General features: G+C 41.9%; 3 protein-coding genes across 6 annotated transcripts in view; 1 reads left to right on the top strand and 2 right to left on the bottom strand.

The window, feature by feature from the left end:
- CEP89 (centrosomal protein 89) overlaps positions 1 to 4,958 on the bottom strand; it is a 125,619-nt gene extending 120,661 nt beyond the window's left edge. Inside the window, exons 1-2 of one of the 3 annotated variants that reach the window (XM_054048649.1) lie at positions 4,850 to 4,958; positions 2,672 to 2,778 (exon numbers count right to left, since the gene is read on the bottom strand). In XM_054048649.1, the coding sequence (XP_053904624.1) occupies positions 2,672 to 2,778; positions 4,850 to 4,888 (146 nt within the window). In that variant the 5' untranslated portion in view covers positions 4,889 to 4,958. The other 2 variants (XM_054048648.1, XM_054048647.1) reach the window with 2 other exon arrangements.
- A 90-nt stretch (positions 4,959 to 5,048) lies between these two features.
- On the top strand, positions 5,049 to 19,160 carry FAAP24 (FA core complex associated protein 24). 2 transcript variants are annotated; one of them, XM_054048653.1, is made up of 5 exons: positions 5,049 to 5,342; positions 6,348 to 6,491; positions 12,211 to 12,350; positions 12,848 to 13,000; positions 15,119 to 19,160. In XM_054048653.1, the coding sequence occupies exons 2-5, from the start codon at positions 6,380 to 6,382 to the stop codon at positions 15,365 to 15,367; spliced, it is 654 nt and encodes a 217-aa protein (XP_053904628.1). In that variant the 5' UTR covers positions 5,049 to 5,342; positions 6,348 to 6,379; the 3' UTR covers positions 15,368 to 19,160. The 2 variants fall into 2 exon arrangements, with proteins under 2 accessions (XP_053904628.1, XP_053904629.1); XM_054048654.1 differs by lacking the exon at positions 5,049 to 5,342 and having other exon boundaries at positions 6,366 to 6,491; positions 12,272 to 12,350.
- Positions 19,157 to 20,669, bottom strand: part of RHPN2 (rhophilin Rho GTPase binding protein 2) — a 48,558-nt gene continuing 47,045 nt past the window's right edge. The window contains exon 15 of the mRNA XM_054048650.1: positions 19,157 to 20,174. Coding sequence (XP_053904625.1) covers positions 19,920 to 20,174 — 255 coding nt within the window. The 3' untranslated portion in view covers positions 19,157 to 19,919. The remainder of the gene's footprint in view (positions 20,175 to 20,669) is intronic.

Raw genomic sequence — 20,669 nt, 5'->3', positions numbered from 1 at the left:
TGTTTACCTGCCGTGTTGGCAGGTTTGGCCGATCGCGGCTCCCACTGGCTGCGGTTCGCCGTCCCAGGCTAACGGGGGCGGCGGGAAGTGGCGTAGGATGTGCTGGCCGCGGCTTCCCACTGCCTCCATAGGTCTGGGACGGCAAACCATGACCAGTGGGAGCCGCGATCGGCCAAACCTGCCAATGCGGCAGGTAAACAAACTGGCCCAGCCCGCCAGGGTACTTACTCTGGCGAGCCGCGTGCCAGAGGTTGCCGACCCCTGTACTAGACACAGGAAGGAAACAGATGGGGACTGACACAGAAAGAAGACTAAAGAACAACTACCAGGAGTGAGGGAAAATGTAGAGAAAGGAGAGAAAGTGGACTACAGTAGGGGACTAAAAATGGAAAGGAACAGAAAAATAACTTCTTATAACATTTATATGGTACCATGGGTCTGCACTGCTAACTCAAAGGATGTTTTATTCATTTTCTTATTTTCACACCTATTTTAGGAGCACCTGTTGAAGGGGTGATTTTTTTTAATTACATAATTCTTTAATAAACTGTTTGGTGTTAATTTAGTCATACAACATTTTTTTCTTTTAGATTTTAATTTGGTTTCTAAATTCTGATTTAACTGAGGTTGCATTTTTTTGCAGTTACTTTAACAATAATCTTTTTTAAAATAAGATTATTCCACTCCTTATGACAAATTCCTCTCCCCAAATAAAAACCTACTACTTGATCATATACCTCTCATTTCAATCAGTGCTTGCAGTTTAAAGAAAACTTCTAGGTATGTCAAATTTTGAAAGCAGTTATAAAAACCCTATGAACTTGTCTCATGACTTCTCTTTTTTTTTTTTAAATCTGCCATTTTAAAATATTGTACTATTACACTCATAGATTCTAAGGTCAGAAGGGACCATTATGATCATCTAGTCTGACTTCCCGCATGATGCGGGCCACAAAAGCTGACCCACCCACTTCTGGAAGAATTCTCTCCCTTGACTCAGCTGTCGAAGTCCCCAAATCATGATTTAAAGACTTCAAATCGCTGAGAATCCTCCAGCAAGCGACCCCTGCTCCATGCTGCGGAGGAAGGCGAAAAACCTCCAGGGCCTCTGCCAATCTACCCTGGAGGAAAATTCCTTCCCAACCCCAAATATGGCAATCAGCTGAACCCCAAGCATGCGGGCAAGATTCTCTAGCCAGACCCTCTGGAAAAAGTTCTCTGTAGTAACTTTTAATATCCCATTATTGACCACTGTTACTGAAAACTCCAGTAACAAAATAATCATAGCTGTTTACTACACAAAAACTACTTTATTTTAGTGATGAAGCAAAGACATATAGTAATAAGTGTTTCATAATCTGGGCACTCTTGGTAATAATTAATAAACCATAAAAGTGGTTTTACCTGGGTTAGCCAGGTAATAAAAAGATTTTATAATTAAACTTAATTTTTCAATCAATTACTCATCCAAACACAGCACAAATGTAAGCAACTTATTTGAAATTTATGAAGTTTTGACTGCTTATGCTTGGCATGAACTTGGCCTAAAACAAAACAAAAAAAATCAGGCTATTTAATCAATCTGCCTGTGTAAAAGGCAAGGTTCAAGGTTTATTTAACATTAAATGGCCCGATCCTGCGAACATACATATGAGTAGCCCCTATGAACTCAACTCAACTTTTTTCAGGTACACATGTTCACAGGGTCAGGCTGCCTACCTGTCTGCATGTGATCAACTACAGGACTGGGGCTTTCTTTTGTACTGGTGCTCTTATTTAGAGCCTGATAATGCAGTCACTCTGTAAGCAAACTAATGGGAATTTTGCCTGTGTGGAGGCAGCAGCATCACATTCTTAAACTTAAAGCTGCTGGGTCAGGGACCTTTATCTACATTTAGAATGCTTGATATGCTGCTGGCCTTCATTAAATATTGAATATCCAGAGCCTCAGTTTTCATGAAACAGATTTTTTGTATTGCTAGACTAACTACAAGAAAATGGAAACTCAAACAACCGCCACTTAATGTTACTGTACTCGAATAACACATTCATTAACTTTTGTCAAAACATAAAATAAATGTCTTTTGGAATTGTCAAGAAATTACAGTGCTTTTCATACCTGTATTTCATCCTTGATTATAGGAATTAAGAGGAATTATGTTTGCCAGAAGCTGGGAATGAGCAACAGGGGATGGATCACTTGATGATTACCTGTTCTGTTCATTCGTTCTGGGGCACCTGGCACTGGCCACCATCGGAAGACAGGATAGTGGGATAGATGGACTTTTGGTCTGACCCAGTAGGGCCATTCTTATCTTCTTATAACAAGCTCCACTTAGACAAAAAATAGTCCAAAGTAGACCTTCTGCATGTAACAATTCCTAGTAATTTCAAAAGGAGTTACATGTACATAAAGGCTACAGGATATGGCCTTGGCATTATTCTGGTATTAAGAATGCTTGGGGGAAGGGGAGAATAATATAGATCTTAGTAGTACAAACAAATTGTCCTATACAGAAAATATATTCCGCTTGAGAAAAGGCTTACATAAAAGAGCTACAGTATTAATATGCAATTATTCTAATCATGCAGTTCTACTACACTGATTATTGTAATTCCACTGTAACTAATGATACTTAAGAGAGGAAAAAGAAGTAACTTTAAAACCTACCTGGGCCTTTCTGGAGAAGGGTTTGGACTACGAGGGGGAGGGGTGCGGGGAACTGCAGGTTTAGGAGCTATGGTAGCAGCAGGGACCAGGCCATGAGCTATATGTTTCTAGACAATTTAAAATAAAGTTAGTTGGCAATGATCTGAAGGATAACAACACAAAACTGAACATGTACACTCACTATACAAAATAACACAAAAGGAGAGAACACTTACATGCAAATTAATGTCCATAGATGATTTCAAGAGATTCTAGATACGATTTTTAAATTATATTCATAATTGTTACCACTAGGCAACAGTTTGTGATTCATTCAAATCCCACAAGTGTATTTCTCCCATTACTCCCAACTCACAAAAGTAAGGTTCTAAACTGCACACTCGCTACCACCACTACTTTTTGTGCATGTGTAGGGGTAGTGGTGCCAAAAGAGAACGTGTTTCTTCCAAAATTTTTAAACTCTGCCTCCCCAACATTACCACAACGTGATCCTTCCTCTAGTGAAGATGACTACATAGAGGCCACTAGTTGAAGGGTCTATCAGTACTACCTCTTCAGTTAGTCACAAGGGATCACCAGACAGAGCAACATAAGGAGATGGGGAAAGAAATTAAAATTAAACCAGTCAAAGTTTAGTTTGAATGGGGGGGAAAATATTATGAAGTAGCCCCTAAGACTTGCGTAATGCTTAGTACTAGTTGAATAGAGCTAGCACTAGTGACTCTTTTGCAAGGGAGTTTGCTGTACCAGGGCCCAACCCTTTGGGCAAATTTCACTACTTTGGGGAGTACAAGGGGGTATGTATTTAAGATTTCAGCTGAAGGGAATTTGTTCTGATCCTTAAATGTCCTTTTATTATCTGGATGCGGGAGTAAATTGACAATTGGGAAGAAATTTTGCCTTTTCAGACAATTGTACTAATTTACTAGCTCCTGAGTTGGTGCAATAGAGAAACTCTCTCCTTCACTGAATAATCAAATAGAGGCCACTGCTTCCAGATCCTGGATTTAATAGCCAATGTTCTGAATTGACATGACCCATCCCATTTTTGTTTTTTAAGTGAAACATTTAATGGTCTGGTAATTAGTACAGAGATCTTCCTATTATTATTAAGAGGCAAAAGTAACAGTGTGAATAGCAGGCTAGTACTCCAACCAGAGCAGCAAGAAAGCAGCAAAAAGCTGAATGATTCGGGTTTTTTTATTCTCATAATGAAAAAAATAAATGTTAATGTGCATTCTAAATGTTCTCTGAAACCCAAGAATGCATGTGTCCGAATCAGTTTAAAAAAAAAAAAAAGCTATGTGCTGTTTTTTTGTGAATTCAAGCAGTCTTTGCAATCTAAATTTCTATTATCAACTCAGCTGCTGAAACAGCACAAGCTAGGTGAGTGCACATGTGTTTCCTGGACAAGTCCAGGCAGCATGACAAGTCTATAGGCATCACTACATTGTACAAGTGGTTATTGCCCCAGCCTGCATTGGTATCCCCACTTCTCTCCTGCCCCGAAGGTGAATGATAGGTTGGGATTGGCCATGGGGTACATAGAGTGGCATTTGGGGGGCGGGAGCAGGAGAGACAAGAGGTAGTTAAAGAACTGAGTGAAGAGAGAGTGGGCCTTATTTACTCTCTCCTCCAAGATGCCAAACCACTCCTGTGCAGAACGCCCCTGATCATCCAGTGCACCCTGGGGCGAGTCTTCTGGTTTTGAACATTGAACCATCCAACCGTCAATTTCAACGTCAGGTTAGCGCCAGGCATGATGAGATTTACGTTGCCGGGGGGGGGGGGAAGAGCAGCTGCTCTGCAGGGTTTAGCCGGTTCCCCTTTTCACAGGGGATAGTAGAGACAAGCGAAAATGCTGCTGAACTTTTCACTCAGAAGAGGGATAACGACGGTTCGCCCAGGCCTCTCCTACGTGGAACTATGGCCACCCTCATGTAACGGGATCCGCGTTTGGTGTCACGGGCCTGGGAAGTGCTTCACGTTCACCACGGTCTCTGCAGAAGGGGCAGGTCCAGCCTCTGGGGCCACCTGGGCCAGGCTAAAGCCGGACTGTACGTAGCGCGGCCGCCTCTTGCTCAGCACTGCGGGGGACGTCCACCCGCGCCCCGGCCACGCCCCCGGGGTCCCCTCCGTTGGATTGTGACCCCCTCGGACTTGCGGGACAATACTCACAAAGGGGCCCGTCCGGCCTCTCCTGAAACTAAGCGCCATAAGCGCAGGCTGAGGAGGGGAGACTACAGCCAGACTGAGACCAGCCCCGCTATCACGGCCATCTCCACTCCCAGAAGCTATCCCTTCACAACCGGCCTTACAACAACAGCGTGCCTGATTGGAGAAAGGGAAAGCCGCAGCCAATCAGCGCTGGCCTTACTTATCCTTCCGCTCCCCTTAGCAACCCTCAGCCGTTACTGAGGTCTACCTTCCCGCCCCGCGTTTGCTATTGTCGACTCTCGACTCCCATTGGTGGTTGTCCGTGTCAATCATCTTCGACATTTGGCGCGGGTGAAGCAGGCGCTCTGGTTTTGTTTGCTCTCTGCAGCGTAAGCGGTGGATGGTGGTTCTGGCGGCACGGGACGGCGAGGTCAGCCGCTCTGAGACGCTAAACAGCTGCGGGGGCTTCGAAAGCGGATCTCCCACGGAAGGGCGATAATCCCACGGCGCTCCTGTAAGCGACTGCGCTTTAACCCCAGCGTGTCATTACACCTGGCCAGCCCCCCTAAACCAACCTGATGGGGTCCCTGCCGCACGGCTGAGGCCATGATTCCTCAAGGCAGAAGGTGCCGTGCGCTGTGGGCGTCAGTACAAGCCTTCACCTTATTGAGGCACAGACACTCCCAGTTAGGGTGATCAGATGTCCCGATTTTATAGGGACAGCCCCAATATTTGGGCCTTTTTCTTATATAGGCTCCTATTACTCCCCCAGCCCCGTCCCGATTTTTCACACTTGCTGTCTGGTCACCCTACTCCCAGTGTGAACTGCTGCTAGGCACTCGGGAAGGGTCCTGCAATGTACGTGCTGTGAATGTCTCTCTGCGAGACTGGCTGGCTTCTCTGGCATAGCTGCAAGTCCCAACATCACTGACTCATGGGATATTTGGTGCTTTTTCTTACCGGTAGTCTTGTTGCTTGGAGTCATGTGATTACAGGGCAACCTAAGTATGTTGTTAGCCCTCATGGTTGTAGCTTGGAAAGGCGAGGTGAGCCCTAAAGGCTCAAAACTAGAGGACAAAATTAAAAAAATATAGTTTAAGCTAATCTCATTTCTGAGAGCCTGACTCTGGATTTTTGACTACTTGGTGTTGGCAAGTATTTCTTCAGTGACTTTTCTATTAAAAATACAAAAAAAACTTTTAGAGACAACTGAAGGGATTGAAAGGGCTTTTGAAGGCTGATAGATGAAATTGTGGGGCTGAACTTTAAATTTGGGGTTTTTTTTCAATTGATGGCAGAGCTGGGAACAGAACCTACCTCTCCTGATTTCTAGGCCTGTGTTTGAACCACAAAAATATCCTTCCTCTCCAGTTTTATTATTTTAACCAACTAATATAGTGCATTTTTAAGGACTGGCTAGAACCTGTTGTAGATGATTGCAGCCAGACTAGACTGTTGGATGGATTTTGAGGCTGGGTGGTAAGGGATGAAATAACATTTTTCACATTCCCCTGTTTAGCTGCTGGTAAATAACATGTAAAAGGAGTTTAAATGACAGCAAAAGATACCACTCCTGACGAAGTAGGAGCTGTTAGTGTCCCTTACGGACATGTGATTGGAAATGAGAAATGGAGAGGGTCACAGATAGCTCAAGGATTACAAGGTAAGCATCTAAATAGAGCACAAAAATGTATAAACTAGTCTACATGTAGAGTAACTCTTTTCAAAGCAGTTTTAATACTGATTCCAGCTAATCAAGCAATCAGCTTTGTCTTATATAGAATTTTAAAATAAAGTAAACTGCAATTGTACTGGCTTAAAAGTTCCCATTTGTCCATCATAACATTGTTTTCCATATCCTAGCTTCAGTCCAGTCACGCTCACTCTCTGTGCAATACAAATGAGAAGCTGCCAGTAACGTGTATTAGAATTCTATTATTTACAAACATAGGCCCAAGTCCTGCAAATGGATCCATGAGGGTAGACCCCATTGAAGGCTCTACCTGGGTATAGAGACCACATTAGGGTGTCTAGGTTCAGGATCAAGTCATATTTAGGAGATACTTTTAGAATCACATAGAAGTTAGTGGAAAGTCATAACAAAAAGCTTGTTTTTTGTTCAAAATGTGCTTTACTGAAGAGAGCCCCCATTCTTTGACTATATATTTTTGAAGTTAACATGAGTAATGCCAGCCTCCCATTCCCCTCTGACTCTTTCTCCTCGCAATGCAAACATGCGTCAGTTTTTCCCATCTTAAAACTGCCCTTGACTCCACGTGCTTCTCCATCTATCACCCTTTCTCCCTTTTATCTCTAAGTTCATTGAATGGAGCTCTTTACAGTTGCTGTTTGAAGCGTCTCTTCTCCAGTTCTATCCTGGACCCTCTCCACTCTGGTTTCTGCCCCTTGCACTCAACTGAAACCCCTTTTTTTTCCAAACTCTCTAATTACCTCCTCTTAGCCAAATCTCAGAACCACTACTGCATCCTCATCCCCCTTGGCCTGTCAGCTACCTCCAACACTGTAGACTGTGCTGTTTTTTAAATATGTCCTCTCTTGGCTTCCGTGACTCTGTCCTCTCCTGGTTCTTCTACTTTTATAATCACTCCTTCAGATGATCCTTCTCTTCCCCTCCCTCCCCACCAGCTTTCTGTGGGGGTTCCACAGGGCTCCGTCCTTGGTCCCCTTCTTTTCTCCTTCTCCACCTTATCTCTGGGTAGTCTCACCCACAAACACAAACTACCATCTCTATGCTGACAACTCACAGATACACTTCTACTTCAGATTTTTCTTCTCTGTCCAAACTAAAAACTCTGCTTAACTCTCTGACATCTTGCAGATGTCTAGTCATTGACTGAGCTCAACATGGCTAAAGCTAAGCTCCGCATGCATACATCTCCTTGCTACCTCATTTATTGATCACTGTGGACAACACTACCATCCTGCTTGTCACTCAGTTCCATGTCCTGGGTGTCCTTTTCGACTCGGACCTCTCTAGGTCCTCAAATTCAGATTATCATAACATGTTGCTGGGGATATCCAGAGCTGTGAGGCACTGTTTTTTCTCTGCCTCACCGAGAGTGAGCTTTGCTGTAGATTAGATTGTCAGCTCTTTGCCACATCAGCCTGTCTTCCCTACCAGCAAATTCCTCGAGACTCTACCAGTCTTAACCCTTGCCTAGCAGGTAACAATCACTGAATTCCAGCCCCTGAGCTCCTCAGAGATGTCACTCTGCAAGGCACAGCATTTATCACTATACATTTGCAGAAGATATTAAGTTCTCTGCTCTCTTAAAGAGTCAGTACATTACAGATTATTAACTTAACTGGGGTTAACACACCCTTCCCTTCAAACACTGCACTGAGTTGGTTTATAATAAAAAATAAAACAGGTTTATTAATGAAAGGACATAAGTTAAGTGATACCAGGTAGAAGGATTAAAGATAGAATTGGTTACAGAAGCAAAAGTAAAAATACACTTTCTCCTGGTTAAAACCTACCTTAACAAGTTACAGTCTGTTCAAGGTAGCTTCTTCACCCATCTTCCTTTCCTCTCAATAGCTGGCTAATTCTTAGCTAGGATCCCTGCAGGGGCCAAGGTGTTGGTTTTCCTTGTCTGCTTAGGTGAAAGATAACTTAAGGACATACAAAAAGACTTTTTGTATCTTAAAGTCATCTTTTGTTTCTAGAGTCAAATTGAGCCCTGGGGGTTCAGTCTCTGGTCTTTTCTGCTCCTTATTCATCTTAACGCTATGCTTTCCTTTGTTCTAGTTCTTTCCCAAAATAAACAAAATAATAAAACTGTAACCTTTCTTTGACTGTTCCCAGCCTTTTCACTTAAAAATCACTTAAAACTATTTTATCAGTGCCACTGTAAAATGCTACAGGTTTCTGCCTCCCTTTCCTTGGCTCTCAGATCAGCTTTTCTGGCTCGTTGGTGTGCTTTCCATTTTTGGTGGTCACAGTCATCCACATAACTAAAACTCAACAGAGGGTCCTGTGGCACCTGTAAGACTAACAGAAGTATAGGGAACATAAGCTTTCGTGGGTAAGAACCTCACTTCTTCAGATTCAAGTAATGGAAATTTCCAGAGGCAGGTATAAATCAGTATGGAGATAACGAGGTTAGTTCAATCAGGGAGGGTGAGGTGTTCTGCTAGCAGTTGAGGTGTGAACACCAAGGGAGGAGAAACTGCTTCTGTAGTTGGATAGCCATTCACAGTCTTTGTTTAATCCTGATCTGATGGTGTCAAATTTGCAAATGAACTGGAGCTCAGCAGTTTCTCTTTGGAGTCTGGTCCTGAAGTTTTTTTGCTGTAAGATGGCTACCTTTACATCTGCTATTGTGTGGCCAGGGAGGTTGAAGTGTTCTCCTACAGGTTTTTGTATATTGTCATTCCTGATATCTGACTTGTGTCCATTTATCCTCTTGCGTAGTGACTTTCCAGTTTGGCCAATGTACATAGCAGGGGGCATTGCTGGCACATGATGGCATATATAACATTGGTGGACATGCAGGTGAATGAGCCAGTGATGTTGTAGCTGATCTGGTTAGGTCCTGTGATGGTGTTGCTGGTGTAGATATGTGGGCAGAGTTGGCATCGAGGTTCGTTGCACGGGTTGGTTCCTGAGTTAGAGTTGTTATGGTACAGTGTGTGGTTGCTGGTGAGAATATGCTTAAGGTTGGTGGGTTGTCTGTGGGCGAGGACTGGCCTGCCTCCCAAGGTCTGTGAAAGTAAGGGATCATTGTCCAGGATGGGTTGTAGATCACTGATGATGCGTTGGAGAAGTTTAAGCTGAGGACTGCAAGTGATGGCCAGTGGAGTTCTGTTGGTTTCTTTTTTGGGCCTGTCTTGTAGCAGGAGGTTTCTGGGTATACGTCTGGCTCTGTTGATTTATTTCTTTATTTCCTTGTGTGGGTATCGTAGTTTTGAGAATGCTTGGTGAAGATCTTGTAGGTGTTGGTCTCTGTCTGAGGGGTTGGAGCAGATGCAGCTGTACCTCAGCGCTTGGCTGTAGACGATGGATCGTGTGGTGTGTCCGGGGTGGAAGCTGGAGGCATAAAGGTAGGCATAGCGGTCAGTGGGTTTTCGATATCGGGTGGTGTTAACGTGGCCATCGCTTATTTGTACTGTGGTGTCTAGGAAGTGGACCTCCCGTGTAGATTGGTCCAGGCTGAGGTTGATGGTGGGGTGGAAGCTGTTGAAATCATGGTGGAATTTTTCCAGGGTCTCGTTCCCATGGGTCCAGATGATGAAGATGTCATCAATGTAGCGTAGGTAGAGAAGGGGCGTGAGTGGACGAGAGCTGAGGAAGCGTTGTTCCAGGTCAGCCATAAAAATATTGGCATAATGTGGGGCCATGCAGGTCCCCATAGTGGTGCCACTGGTCTGGAGGTATATATTGTCACCAAATTTGAAATAATTGTGCGTGAGGATAAAGTCACAGAGCTCAGCAACAAGTTGTGCTGTGTCATCATCAGGGATACTGTTCCTGATAGCTTGTATTCCATCTGTGTTTGGGATGTTTGTGTAGAGAGCCTCTACATCCATGGTGGCTAGGATGGTGTTTTCTGGGAGGTCACCAATGCATTGTAGTTTTCTCAGGAAATCAGTGGTGTCATGGAGATAGCTGGGAGTGCTGGTGGCGTAGGGTCTGAGTAGGGAGTCCACATATCCAGACAGTCCTTCAGTGAGAGTGCCAATGCCCGAGATGATGGGGCGTCCAGGATTTCCAGGTTTGTGGATCTTGGGTAGTAGATAGAATAACCCCGGTCGGGGCTCTAAGGGTATGTTGATTTGTTCCTGTGTTAGTGTAGGGAGTGTCCTGAGTAGATGGTGCAGTTTCTTAGTGTATTCCTCAGTGGGATCTGAGGAAAGTGGCCTGTAGAATTTGGTATTGGAGAGTTGTCTGGCAGCCTCCTTCTGGTAGTCAGACCTGTTCATGATGACAATAGCACCTCCTTTATCAGCCTCTTTGATGATAATGTCAGGGTGGTTTCTGAGGCTGTGGATGGCATTGCGTTCTGCACGACTTAGGTTATGAGGCAAGCGATGTTGTTTTTCCACAATTTCTGCCTGTGCACGTCAGCGGAAGCATTCTATATATAGGTCCAGACTGTCATTTCGACCCTCAGGAGGAGTCCGTGTGGAGTTACCCTCCCACCAACAACACAGGAAGGAGATCTGCACTGTTCAGTGTTATCCTGAAAGTATTCTTTGAGTCGGAGGTGGCTAAAGTAGGCTTCCAGATCACCGCAGAACTGTATCATGTTTGTGGGGGTATTGGGGCAAAAGAGAGTCCTCGAGATAGGACATACTCTTCTGCTGGATTGAGTGTGTAGCTGGATAAATTGACGATATGGCTGGGTGAGTTAGGGGTACTTGTTGTTGCCCCATGAGGCAGGTAGGATTTTAGACAGCTTACGGTCCTTTTTCCTTTGTAGAGAGGTGAAGTGTGTAATGTAGATCTCTTGTCTTATTTTAGTAAAGTAACTAAAACTGCCATCCAAGCTCTCACATCTTGTGTCTTGATTACTGCAGCATCCTGCTCTCTGGCCTTGAGAAATGCAGTCTTGCCCTCTGATATCCATTCAGAATGCTGCTGCAAAATCATTTTCCTAGCCTGTCATTTTGACTGTGTCACTGCTCTTTGCATCCCTCCTATCTCCACCCTACCTATCATATCACTATCAATATGTTCTTTCCTGCCCCCAGTCAGCCCATGATGCCAGCCACTTGTTAAAATTTCAGACAAGCACCTTTGTGCTATTTCTCATGCTGCCCCTCATGCTCTGGTAATTATCTGCAAAACCACTTCACTGTGTTCCTTCAAATCTCTCCTTAGAACTTTCCTTTGCTGTGATGCCTACACAAAAATCATGGCAGTTAGGTTGCTGGTGTGCTGAGAGCACTGCCTATCATGCTGACCAAGATACTCTCACTGTTTCCTTGTACTCTCCTGTCTGTACACATCTCTCGGGTTTTATATTGGGTTGTATGCTTTTTGGGGCAGGGACTGTCTTTTTTTTGTTCTGTTTGTACAGTGCCTAGCACAGTGTGGTTCCAGTCCATGACTAGGGTTCCTAGGCTCTACAGTAATGCAAATAACAAATTTTTGCAGGATTGGGGCCTCCGTTTTTTAAGGGAAACAGTTTGACACCAATTTTCAAAATATGTAGTCAGAAGAGAATGAAGACTTTTGTAAGGCATACAATATAAAGTCAAACAAGCTTTCTGAAGTCAGTGGGACTTAACCACATGCATACGTATTTGCAAGACTGGAGCATGAAGTTCCTCTATTTTAATAAAAAATATCTGTCAAGGCAATATAAGACTAGGTTTTATTGTTACAATTTTCTTTTTACAATCTTATTTTTAAGGGAAAATTAAGCTAATTCTTGAAGATGGCTTAGGACTTGTGGATTTTCATCTTTCAAACAGATCTTGCATTTTGTATATTTCGGAAGCAGATTTGGTGGCAGGAAGTAGCTTCAAAAGACGTCTTGTTCGATTTAGAAATGTAAGTCCTACACAAAGTTGTTTTTGTTGTTGTTGTTTGTTTGTTTTTTTAAAGGCAGCTCCCATTAGAAAACCTGTGGTTTTTATCCATTAATAGAAGAATCCACATTAATAATGAATTCAATTCATTATCCTAAACTTCAAAAATGGAAAACATTCTAATAATCAGATTTTGATTAATATTTTGTATCCTATTGGACTTAAATTCATTAAAAAAAGTTTTCCATCTGAAAACTGACTTAAAAATCCACTAAATCTGTTTAAGCACTCTTGTTTTCTAGTATTTCAAATAAAGTATTGCAGCAAATCCTGTGGGTTGTTCCTAGACCCATATTGACTCCTTTTTAGGCTGGTGAAAAAAGGGGTTTGATGTACATTTCCCTCTCCGCCTTCTTTGGTATTGACTCCCTGATGAGCAGAGCTGTTGCTTAACCATTTGGAGAAGTATGGCTAGATGTAAGACTTGTTTCCCCTCACTGTTGTTTTTCTTTATCAAAGGCCAGCAGTCTTCATGGGATTGTGATAGTTGAAAAAACCCAGATAAGTGATCAATACTTTCCGGCAGTGCAGAAGTTTATTGTGCTAGAACTTGGAATGACATTGCTTCCGGTGGCCAATCAGGGAGAAGCATCTCAACTTATTATTCAGCTAGTAAGTACTAGTGTCTGTGTCAGTGAGCAGACATCGATTAAGCCTGAAAATGTGTTGCTTTTTTCATGTCTCAGCAACTTGTATTCAAAGTTAAGAGTTACACATGATCCTCTCCTGTATTTTCAACTCTGCTTTGCTCATTGACTGTGGAATAGAGAGTTTCACTCAAAAATAACATATCGCTCCCTCCTTGTCACTCCTAGCACCTGTCACTTTAAGAAGCAAGGGGCCAAACTTGGGGGGAAACTGAATTTGGATTCTCCATGTGGGCATGCATTGAGGTGCCATTAGAATATGCCAGCAAGCTTTCTTCACTGAACTTCTTTGACCAGTATGTGCATGTTTAGGGCTTTGAGGTCTTCTCAGCCTAGGAGTACTATACCTATCTTCATATTTGTTGTCTCTAAGATATGGTACTCTCACTGCTATATTTCCACCTGCTCAATTGCTCATTTATTTGTTGTCTGACGTACTGGGAAACAGCAGATTGTGGGATCAGAGTGCTAATTCGTATTAGGAAACAAATAGATTTTTCTCTAAGACTTGGCAGGCCTTCATCTAAACTAATGGGAAATATATGTTTAACCAATCATTTTGGTAAGGCAATCAAAGGCACTTCATTGTGAGGAAATCAGCTGAGAAAACTGACGTGCTGGTAATAAAGGTCAGGTAAGACAAAGCTCTGCTTTGAGTTACTTCAGAGCAGAGCCCAAGAAATGAAAGCCTCAATCGAGAAAATACAACACTGACCTGATGTAAGTAAAATTTAGTTTTACTATGAAAACTGACTGATCCCAGTGTGTTTTCAGGGTCACATTTGCTTCCCTTTTGTGTCTGAAATAATCTTTTATACTGGTTTTTGCTCCTTCTAATATTTCAAAGCCAATGTATTGGAAGAGAGTAAGCTGGATTCTGTTCCTTCTTGTGCACCATCAACAGAAACATGTACTAATCTTGAATTACAGAACAATCAGTTACCCTTGTGAAATCCAACTGAAGACCATGGAGTTTGCACAGTTATCAATGAGAAATCTGAAGACAATAAAGTTACACAGGTGTAGTGAGGATGTTGTTTGGCTTTAGAACCTTTATTAAAAGTGCTGAATTAAATTAAAAGAACATGTCGGACCTATGGTTGTGCTTACAGGGCTGACGTTATAAAACTTTTATTTTTTTTTTGTAAACTTGAACAGTTAATTGGGAAATCTTGGACTACATTAAATATGAAACCCCAAAATGCCACTTTTGTGTCCTCCTTAAGAGAAGGACTGCATTTTAATCAACATGAACTGATGACTGATCAGCACTCAAAATAGCTTTTAAACAATTATGTTGCATATTTGCTTTGAGTGTCCTACTGAGGCATAGTCCAGTGACATTCCTCTTTTTTCCCCTCAATTCTTGCAAAACTTCATACATCCTGTCTATAGCAGATGAAGCCTTTGAATAGTTAAACCAACAAATAATGCATGATCTGCCCTCAAACTCTCAACACTGCATACCTTTTAAAATCAACTATATATCTAAATTTTGACTTCTGAGTCTTTTGCAGACTGACCACTTAAAAATCTATTGTTCGGAGTGTGAGGGGAGAGCAGCCCAAAGTTTGTGTTTTCAGTCCAGTGCTGTGGTGTTGTCTGCAGCATCAGTGTCAGTGACTTTTTCTGTTCTTATTCCATCCTTCCCCCATGACTATAGAAGTAAGAATGGATGAGTATGAAGAAGGTGACTAGTCTCCTAGTTGCTACAGTAATGCAAATAACGAAGTTGAGACCTATGCTTTGAGACTGGCTGCCAGGTGTCACTACCCTCGTCCGGTCTGCCCTGTTTTTTGTCCTTCTGTACCTGTTATCTTAGCCCAGCCAGTAGACTGCATAACTCCACTTTTCTTCCCTTAATATTTCTCATGGCTCTGTCTTTCTCAGCTAAGTTCTAGCATCTACACTTACAGTTACATTACATGTTACTCTGGACCAGTGCATATTAACTGGTAAATGGATGGAAGTGATTATAGAGTTTCCTTTTTAACCTAAATGAAATGAAATTCTCTAAGAAAATCAGAAACCAGGGCTCTGCTAAATAAATGGAGGTCAGCTTCTACTTTCCTTTTTGTTTCAGGTCCATGAGCAAAGTAAGGATCACACTAGTAACCCCTTTCTTCATAAAAAATGTTCCCAGCTAGTGGAGGCATCAATACTTCGGACAGTCCAGCAGATTCCAGGAGTTGGGAAAACAAAAGCTCTGCTTCTACTACAGCAATTTGTAAGCATCCACCAGCTTTGCAATGCATCTGTCCAGGACCTCGAGCTAGTAGTAGGACAAACAATAGCACAACAAATTCATGCTTTCTTTACACAGACAAAGTGACATTCGCTCATTAATATCTCAGACAAACATGAGGGTTTTCTCCTTTGGAAGTGGAGAGTAATCTTTGAGTCCTATTCTAGGTGGAATTGATTTATATTTTTAAAGAACAATTCAAGGATGGACTCCATTTCCACCTAGTGTCTATGCTGAAGGCATCATTGTCACACCCAATCAGCAACTAAAAAGAGATGAGCAGGGATCTTGAGATTTCAGCCCTCTACTTATGTCACAGCTTCACACACACAACATATTCTGTCTTCTCCCCACCCCCAAACTCTGCTTGCATTGCCAGATCTTCAGCAGACATATGTGGATGTAGCTGCATTTAAACCAAGTTGTGATCTGGCCCCTTCTATTTCATGTTCTGAGTGCAGTTTCATGGTGGTTGTCAGGGAATTATTTGAGTTTCTCATTGTGCATGAACACTTGAGTTGTGTGCTATTCCCTTGTGTCTGAGCTGTTGGTTTTTTTCTTTTCTATAAACCTCATTTAGGGCCCAATCCTACAGCCCTTGGTCATGCCATTTTGTTTGGTTCACTTTAATGGGACTAGCATGAGTATGAGCTGCAGTACTGAACCTATGCTTTTATTACTTTGGAGGCTGCTTTGAGCAGTTCAGCTGCAGTTTCTTAGGTTTTAAATTTCCATGGTCATTTGAATGGAGCCCTTTTCTAATAACCTGCCGGATATTATCATACGTACTTCCTCCTTATTGCAAGATGTCCAATAAACTAGGATGTTTGTTCATACCTTTTAGTTTTTTCTGGTTTAAGATAACTATAATGCTTTATCGGCATGCCAACATCATCCGCCACAGAATATAAAATTTCACAGTCCAACTTCCTTTCCCCTTTACCAGCCCTTCTGAAATAGTTTCCTATAAAGGACAGGGTTGCTGTGCATTCCTGGCTACGTTGGACTTAATTGTCAGTGGAGGTTCCCTGTCCTTCCATTTCTTTTAGAGCAAAATTGTCTCTTGCCCCAGACCCCAGTTATGAAGTCTATCTAAGGTGGGCTCCTTGCATTGCAGGTCTGTGTAGGGGGAAAGTAGCCTTTGCAGGGTTGCTGCTCCCCCCTCTCATGCAGATGGGTGGAGAGTGGCAAGGAAGGAGCAGGGAATGGACCCCTTCACACCCACCCAAGGCACCATCTAGTATAGAGGGAAAGCAATTACTGGTATGGACTCCTTATTAGTGGATGAGAGTAACTTTCATTCTAGCCCTAAATGTTCAAATTATTGAATGTCAATGATTCCTGGAACTATGGAACAAGCTATTGCACTTCTGGGGCTTGCTTCTGCGAGTTTAAATCTCATGTAAATACATGTTCATTGTCCCTTCTCTCACTCCTTCCCACATACACACTTTCCTTAAGTAGACTGTGGGGCTATAAAACCTTTCTGTTGTACGCTGTGATGTGTGTATTGCTTGGCAATCTTTTATCTACTGGTACTGCAGGACAAGCACTTTTTAAATATTTCAAATGGCTGGCTGTTCAGTACATTAAATAAATCAAGAAGGTAGGTAATTAGAGCAGTGACTCTTAGTGCTAATGGGCTGAGCTGCTAATCTATTATAAAACCTGTATTTCCAAGATTTGGTAACACCCATAGACATTCCTTGTGAGTGATCCTTGTAAGGCTCTTAGCCCCAAAGTAATCTTTAAACATACGTTCGACACAGTTTTTGTGTTGCACAAACAGAACTTTATTTTTCAAATGCAATTTGCTGTGGAATTGGTAAGGTAAACCCTAATGATTTTGGTCATTTAAAAATAAACTGTCTGAGATAAGCTATAATGAGTCTCCTGTGAGTTGCCAGAAAATATTGTAAAAGTTATGAAAAATGAGTTGGTATTTGAGGGGAGAAGGGTCTCTGATATTTAGCCATGGAGTGAAAGTACATTTGAGGTCCAAATTATGGGTCAAAATTTGATGAAAACAATTTTCAAAAGGACTGGTTTGGGTTTTTTGTTTTGTTTACCCTGGTAATAGACTTAAATTATAAAAGACAAAGTAAGCCCAAAAGAGGGGAATATTTATGTGAGCACTGTCTTGTCAGGCTGAGGGTTATTGCTGTATCCTCCTACAACAGAGTATATTGAATTCTACTGCATGGAATGTCAGACCTAAACAATTTGTATTATATCACCCCCCTAGTGACTGCAGCCTGCATAAATATAAAAGCTCTATTACCTGTGTCCATTGGAAATCCTCTGAGTCTTTCCTAGACTGCCACAAGATGGCAATCTAATTCAAAGTAGAGAAAGTGAACATCTTAAAGAATAAGTGATTTGCAGCACTTATAAAATTAAAATGAATAAAATTGAAGATGACAAACCTTTACAAAATAACTCCAGACTGAAATTTTTTTAGAATACTTTATCTTGTAACGATGCTAGTTTTATAGGGTTAGTTCCAATATTGCACAATGAAAGTCTAACTTGAGAAAGTTGTCTGCTAATTCAATGTTATCCTTTATGAAGAAACTATATGAACATGAGTCTGCTAGCACATAGCTTCAAAACGAAGTCAACAGTGAAACTTTTGTAAGTTATACTGTTTCATCCAATCTGTAAAGAATGAAAAAAGCCACTACTAAATGGCAGCATGATTTTTATTCTTAAATAAGCTTTTAAATTTAACATATTTACATCTATCATATAACACAAAACCAAACAAGTGAAAGATTATACCCACGGTGTCTCAAAATGTGCATGGTACACACTTTTTTCCATTATTGTTTAGTGTTTTGAGTATCAAACAGCATATATCTACTCTGTAGATAGCATCTTAATCTAACACTACAGTGTTAGCAACTTTAAAACAATCAGAAAATTATATAAACAAATCTTCTCTCATAAGGAAATTAACACACAGTTACACTTTAGATGGCTTCCCAATTTGCGTTTTAGTTCAATATGGATTGTAAATTCTTTGACGCACAGCCCTTGTTCTCATATGTCCATAAAGTACCTAGCTCTCATTTGGCAATATATAATAAATAATGATTTATGGCTGAGTGACTTAAAGACCATTTTAAAATTACACACTTCTAAAGTGTCATCATAAATTGTATATTTTGACTCGATTATTTTAGCTGTAAAAGTGTGAAATTATACATAACTTTCACTCATTTTAACAAGGCTAATAATACAAAAAGCTTGTACTTAGCGAGTTAAATAATTTCAAGTTGGGAGCAAACCTTGTTTCTAATTAATTTAACAAGACGTAAGACATTAAAAGTGAATCTTGATTTTTTTTTAATTAGTTTTGTCCAACTCTTTTGTAGCTGAAATGTGATCTCCTTTTGATAGTTAAGCTATTGCAATTATTCTTTTCCTACAGTGAAATTCACACTAATGTAGAAGGAAAACACTCAAGAGGGCTTAAAGTGTGAGCTACATGGTACATAGGCCTTGTACTGTCCCTTTGCAGTGTGTAAATTTCACCTAAGTGAATAATAGTTCTGTCGTAACAAACTTGTCTGTTCTGGTCATTTGTTCTGTAGTTAGCCTTAGTTTAAACTGATGCTTAGCCATTTTAACTTTTATATTTAAAAAAATCCTTCATTTTATGTCCAGTACTACTCTATATACAGTATCATATGTAATAAATAATTGTCATCTAAAGGGTGCATAGAAATGAACGAAAACACCCCCATACTGAAATTCCAAAAGAATCCAGTTTCAGCTAAAGTAAGTTATTTTTTGTTTGATTTTTACAAATGATTCGATACTAGGGTTACCATCCGTCCGGGTTTTTCAGCTTTAAATAGCTGTCTGGGGGGGGGGGGGGGGGGGGGATTTCTAATAATGCAGAGTGCGGCGTGGCTGATTGGACGGCTGGGCCTGATTGAAAGCCGCTCACAGCCACTGGGGCCTCCAGCGGCCAGAGTCCCTCCCGCTCCCTCCTCCCCCGCAGAGCAGCGCAGCAGTGTTTGGCTCCACGTGGAGCCGCAGCTCTCCCTCGGCCTGGTGGGGGGGCGAGAGGCAGGCAAGGGACAGGGAATGGGGGGGTTAGATTGGTTGGGGGTTCTGGGGGGGGTTGTCGGGAGAAGGGGGTGTAGAGAGTGGTTGGGGCAGTCAGGATAGGGAGCAGGAAGGCTTAGATGGGGGTGGGGTCCTGGGGGCAGTTAGGGTGAGGGGTCTCAGGAGGGGGCAGTCAGGGGACAGGTAGAGGGTAGGGAGGTTCTGAGGGGGGCGGGGCAGGGCTAGGGCAGCACCCTGTGTCCTCTTTTTTGATTGTTGAAATATGGTAACCCTACCCGATACCTCCCACACTACTTCTGATTCTGATCAAACACTACATGTAAGTTCAGACTCTAAGCAATTAGTTTTCAAAGTTACAGTTTTGCACCATTTGGCCTCCAGATACATTGGTGTAAATGCATAGTAACTACTTCATGTCAGTGGAGTTAGTCTCTTTTTACACAGGTATAAAAGATTAGTATTGAGCCCCTTCCATATGTGTTTCACATTTCTGGCACATCCACAAAGATTCTTCTACATTTAGAAATAGTTTCACATTAAACAGATTCTTCTCTTTAAAGATTCAGTACAATGAACTTTCAATGTTCAAGACTGTCAAGCGAGAATCAAGTTTCTTCTTAGTCTCAGAACTTCCAGCTACAGTATAGGGAAGGCACAGGGTGCTTGCAGCCTTCTGCCTATTTTTGGTTCCCCAACTTAGAAAGGACAGTTTTGGAGTGGCTTTCTTGGTCTCGTTGATTTTATCCTCTTCCATGGCTAAGCAGATCAAGGAGTATGTCTTTTGCATTCCCACAGAGTAAGTGGCACTCTTATTATGCTGTAGGAAAAGTAAAGGGAAGAGGAAGCATTGATTTTTTTTTTTAATCATCTTTAGACATACTAAAGATAAAAGTTTGCACAGTGTGTGAATCATTTTCCAAGTCAGACTGTAGTATTCTTCTGCATTAATTACATTCTAACTGAATACAAGCCCATCCAGAGTGCTGAAGATTGAAGTATTTTGCTTATGTCTGGATACAAGTGACACAAAAGGCAAATAAATCCTACTGAGAGGTGTCCTCTGGTGAATCTTTCTGCAAAGATTGTCTGAAAAGTGTTAAAAATAATTCTAGATCCCAATAAGAGTTGTCAAGGGAAATGGAATAATTGTGTGAGTAAACTGGCTTTGCAAAGAGCTCTCCATGGATATCCTCTTTTCTTGGGCCTCAGAGCACAAGAGTGCCTGCTACTACAGCCTGTAGGGTTTGCCTTGTAGCCCCAGTGAGCGTTCACCAGGCTAGCCCCCAGCTCTTCTCCCCAGTGCTACAGGGGG

The sequence above is a fragment of the Malaclemys terrapin genome, chromosome 14 (genome assembly GCF_027887155.1).
Source record: "Malaclemys terrapin pileata isolate rMalTer1 chromosome 14, rMalTer1.hap1, whole genome shotgun sequence".
Classification (NCBI taxonomy): Eukaryota; Metazoa; Chordata; order Testudines; family Emydidae; genus Malaclemys; species Malaclemys terrapin.
Note: the sequence above shows the minus strand (reverse complement) of the source record. Positions and strands in the feature narration are given on the sequence as shown.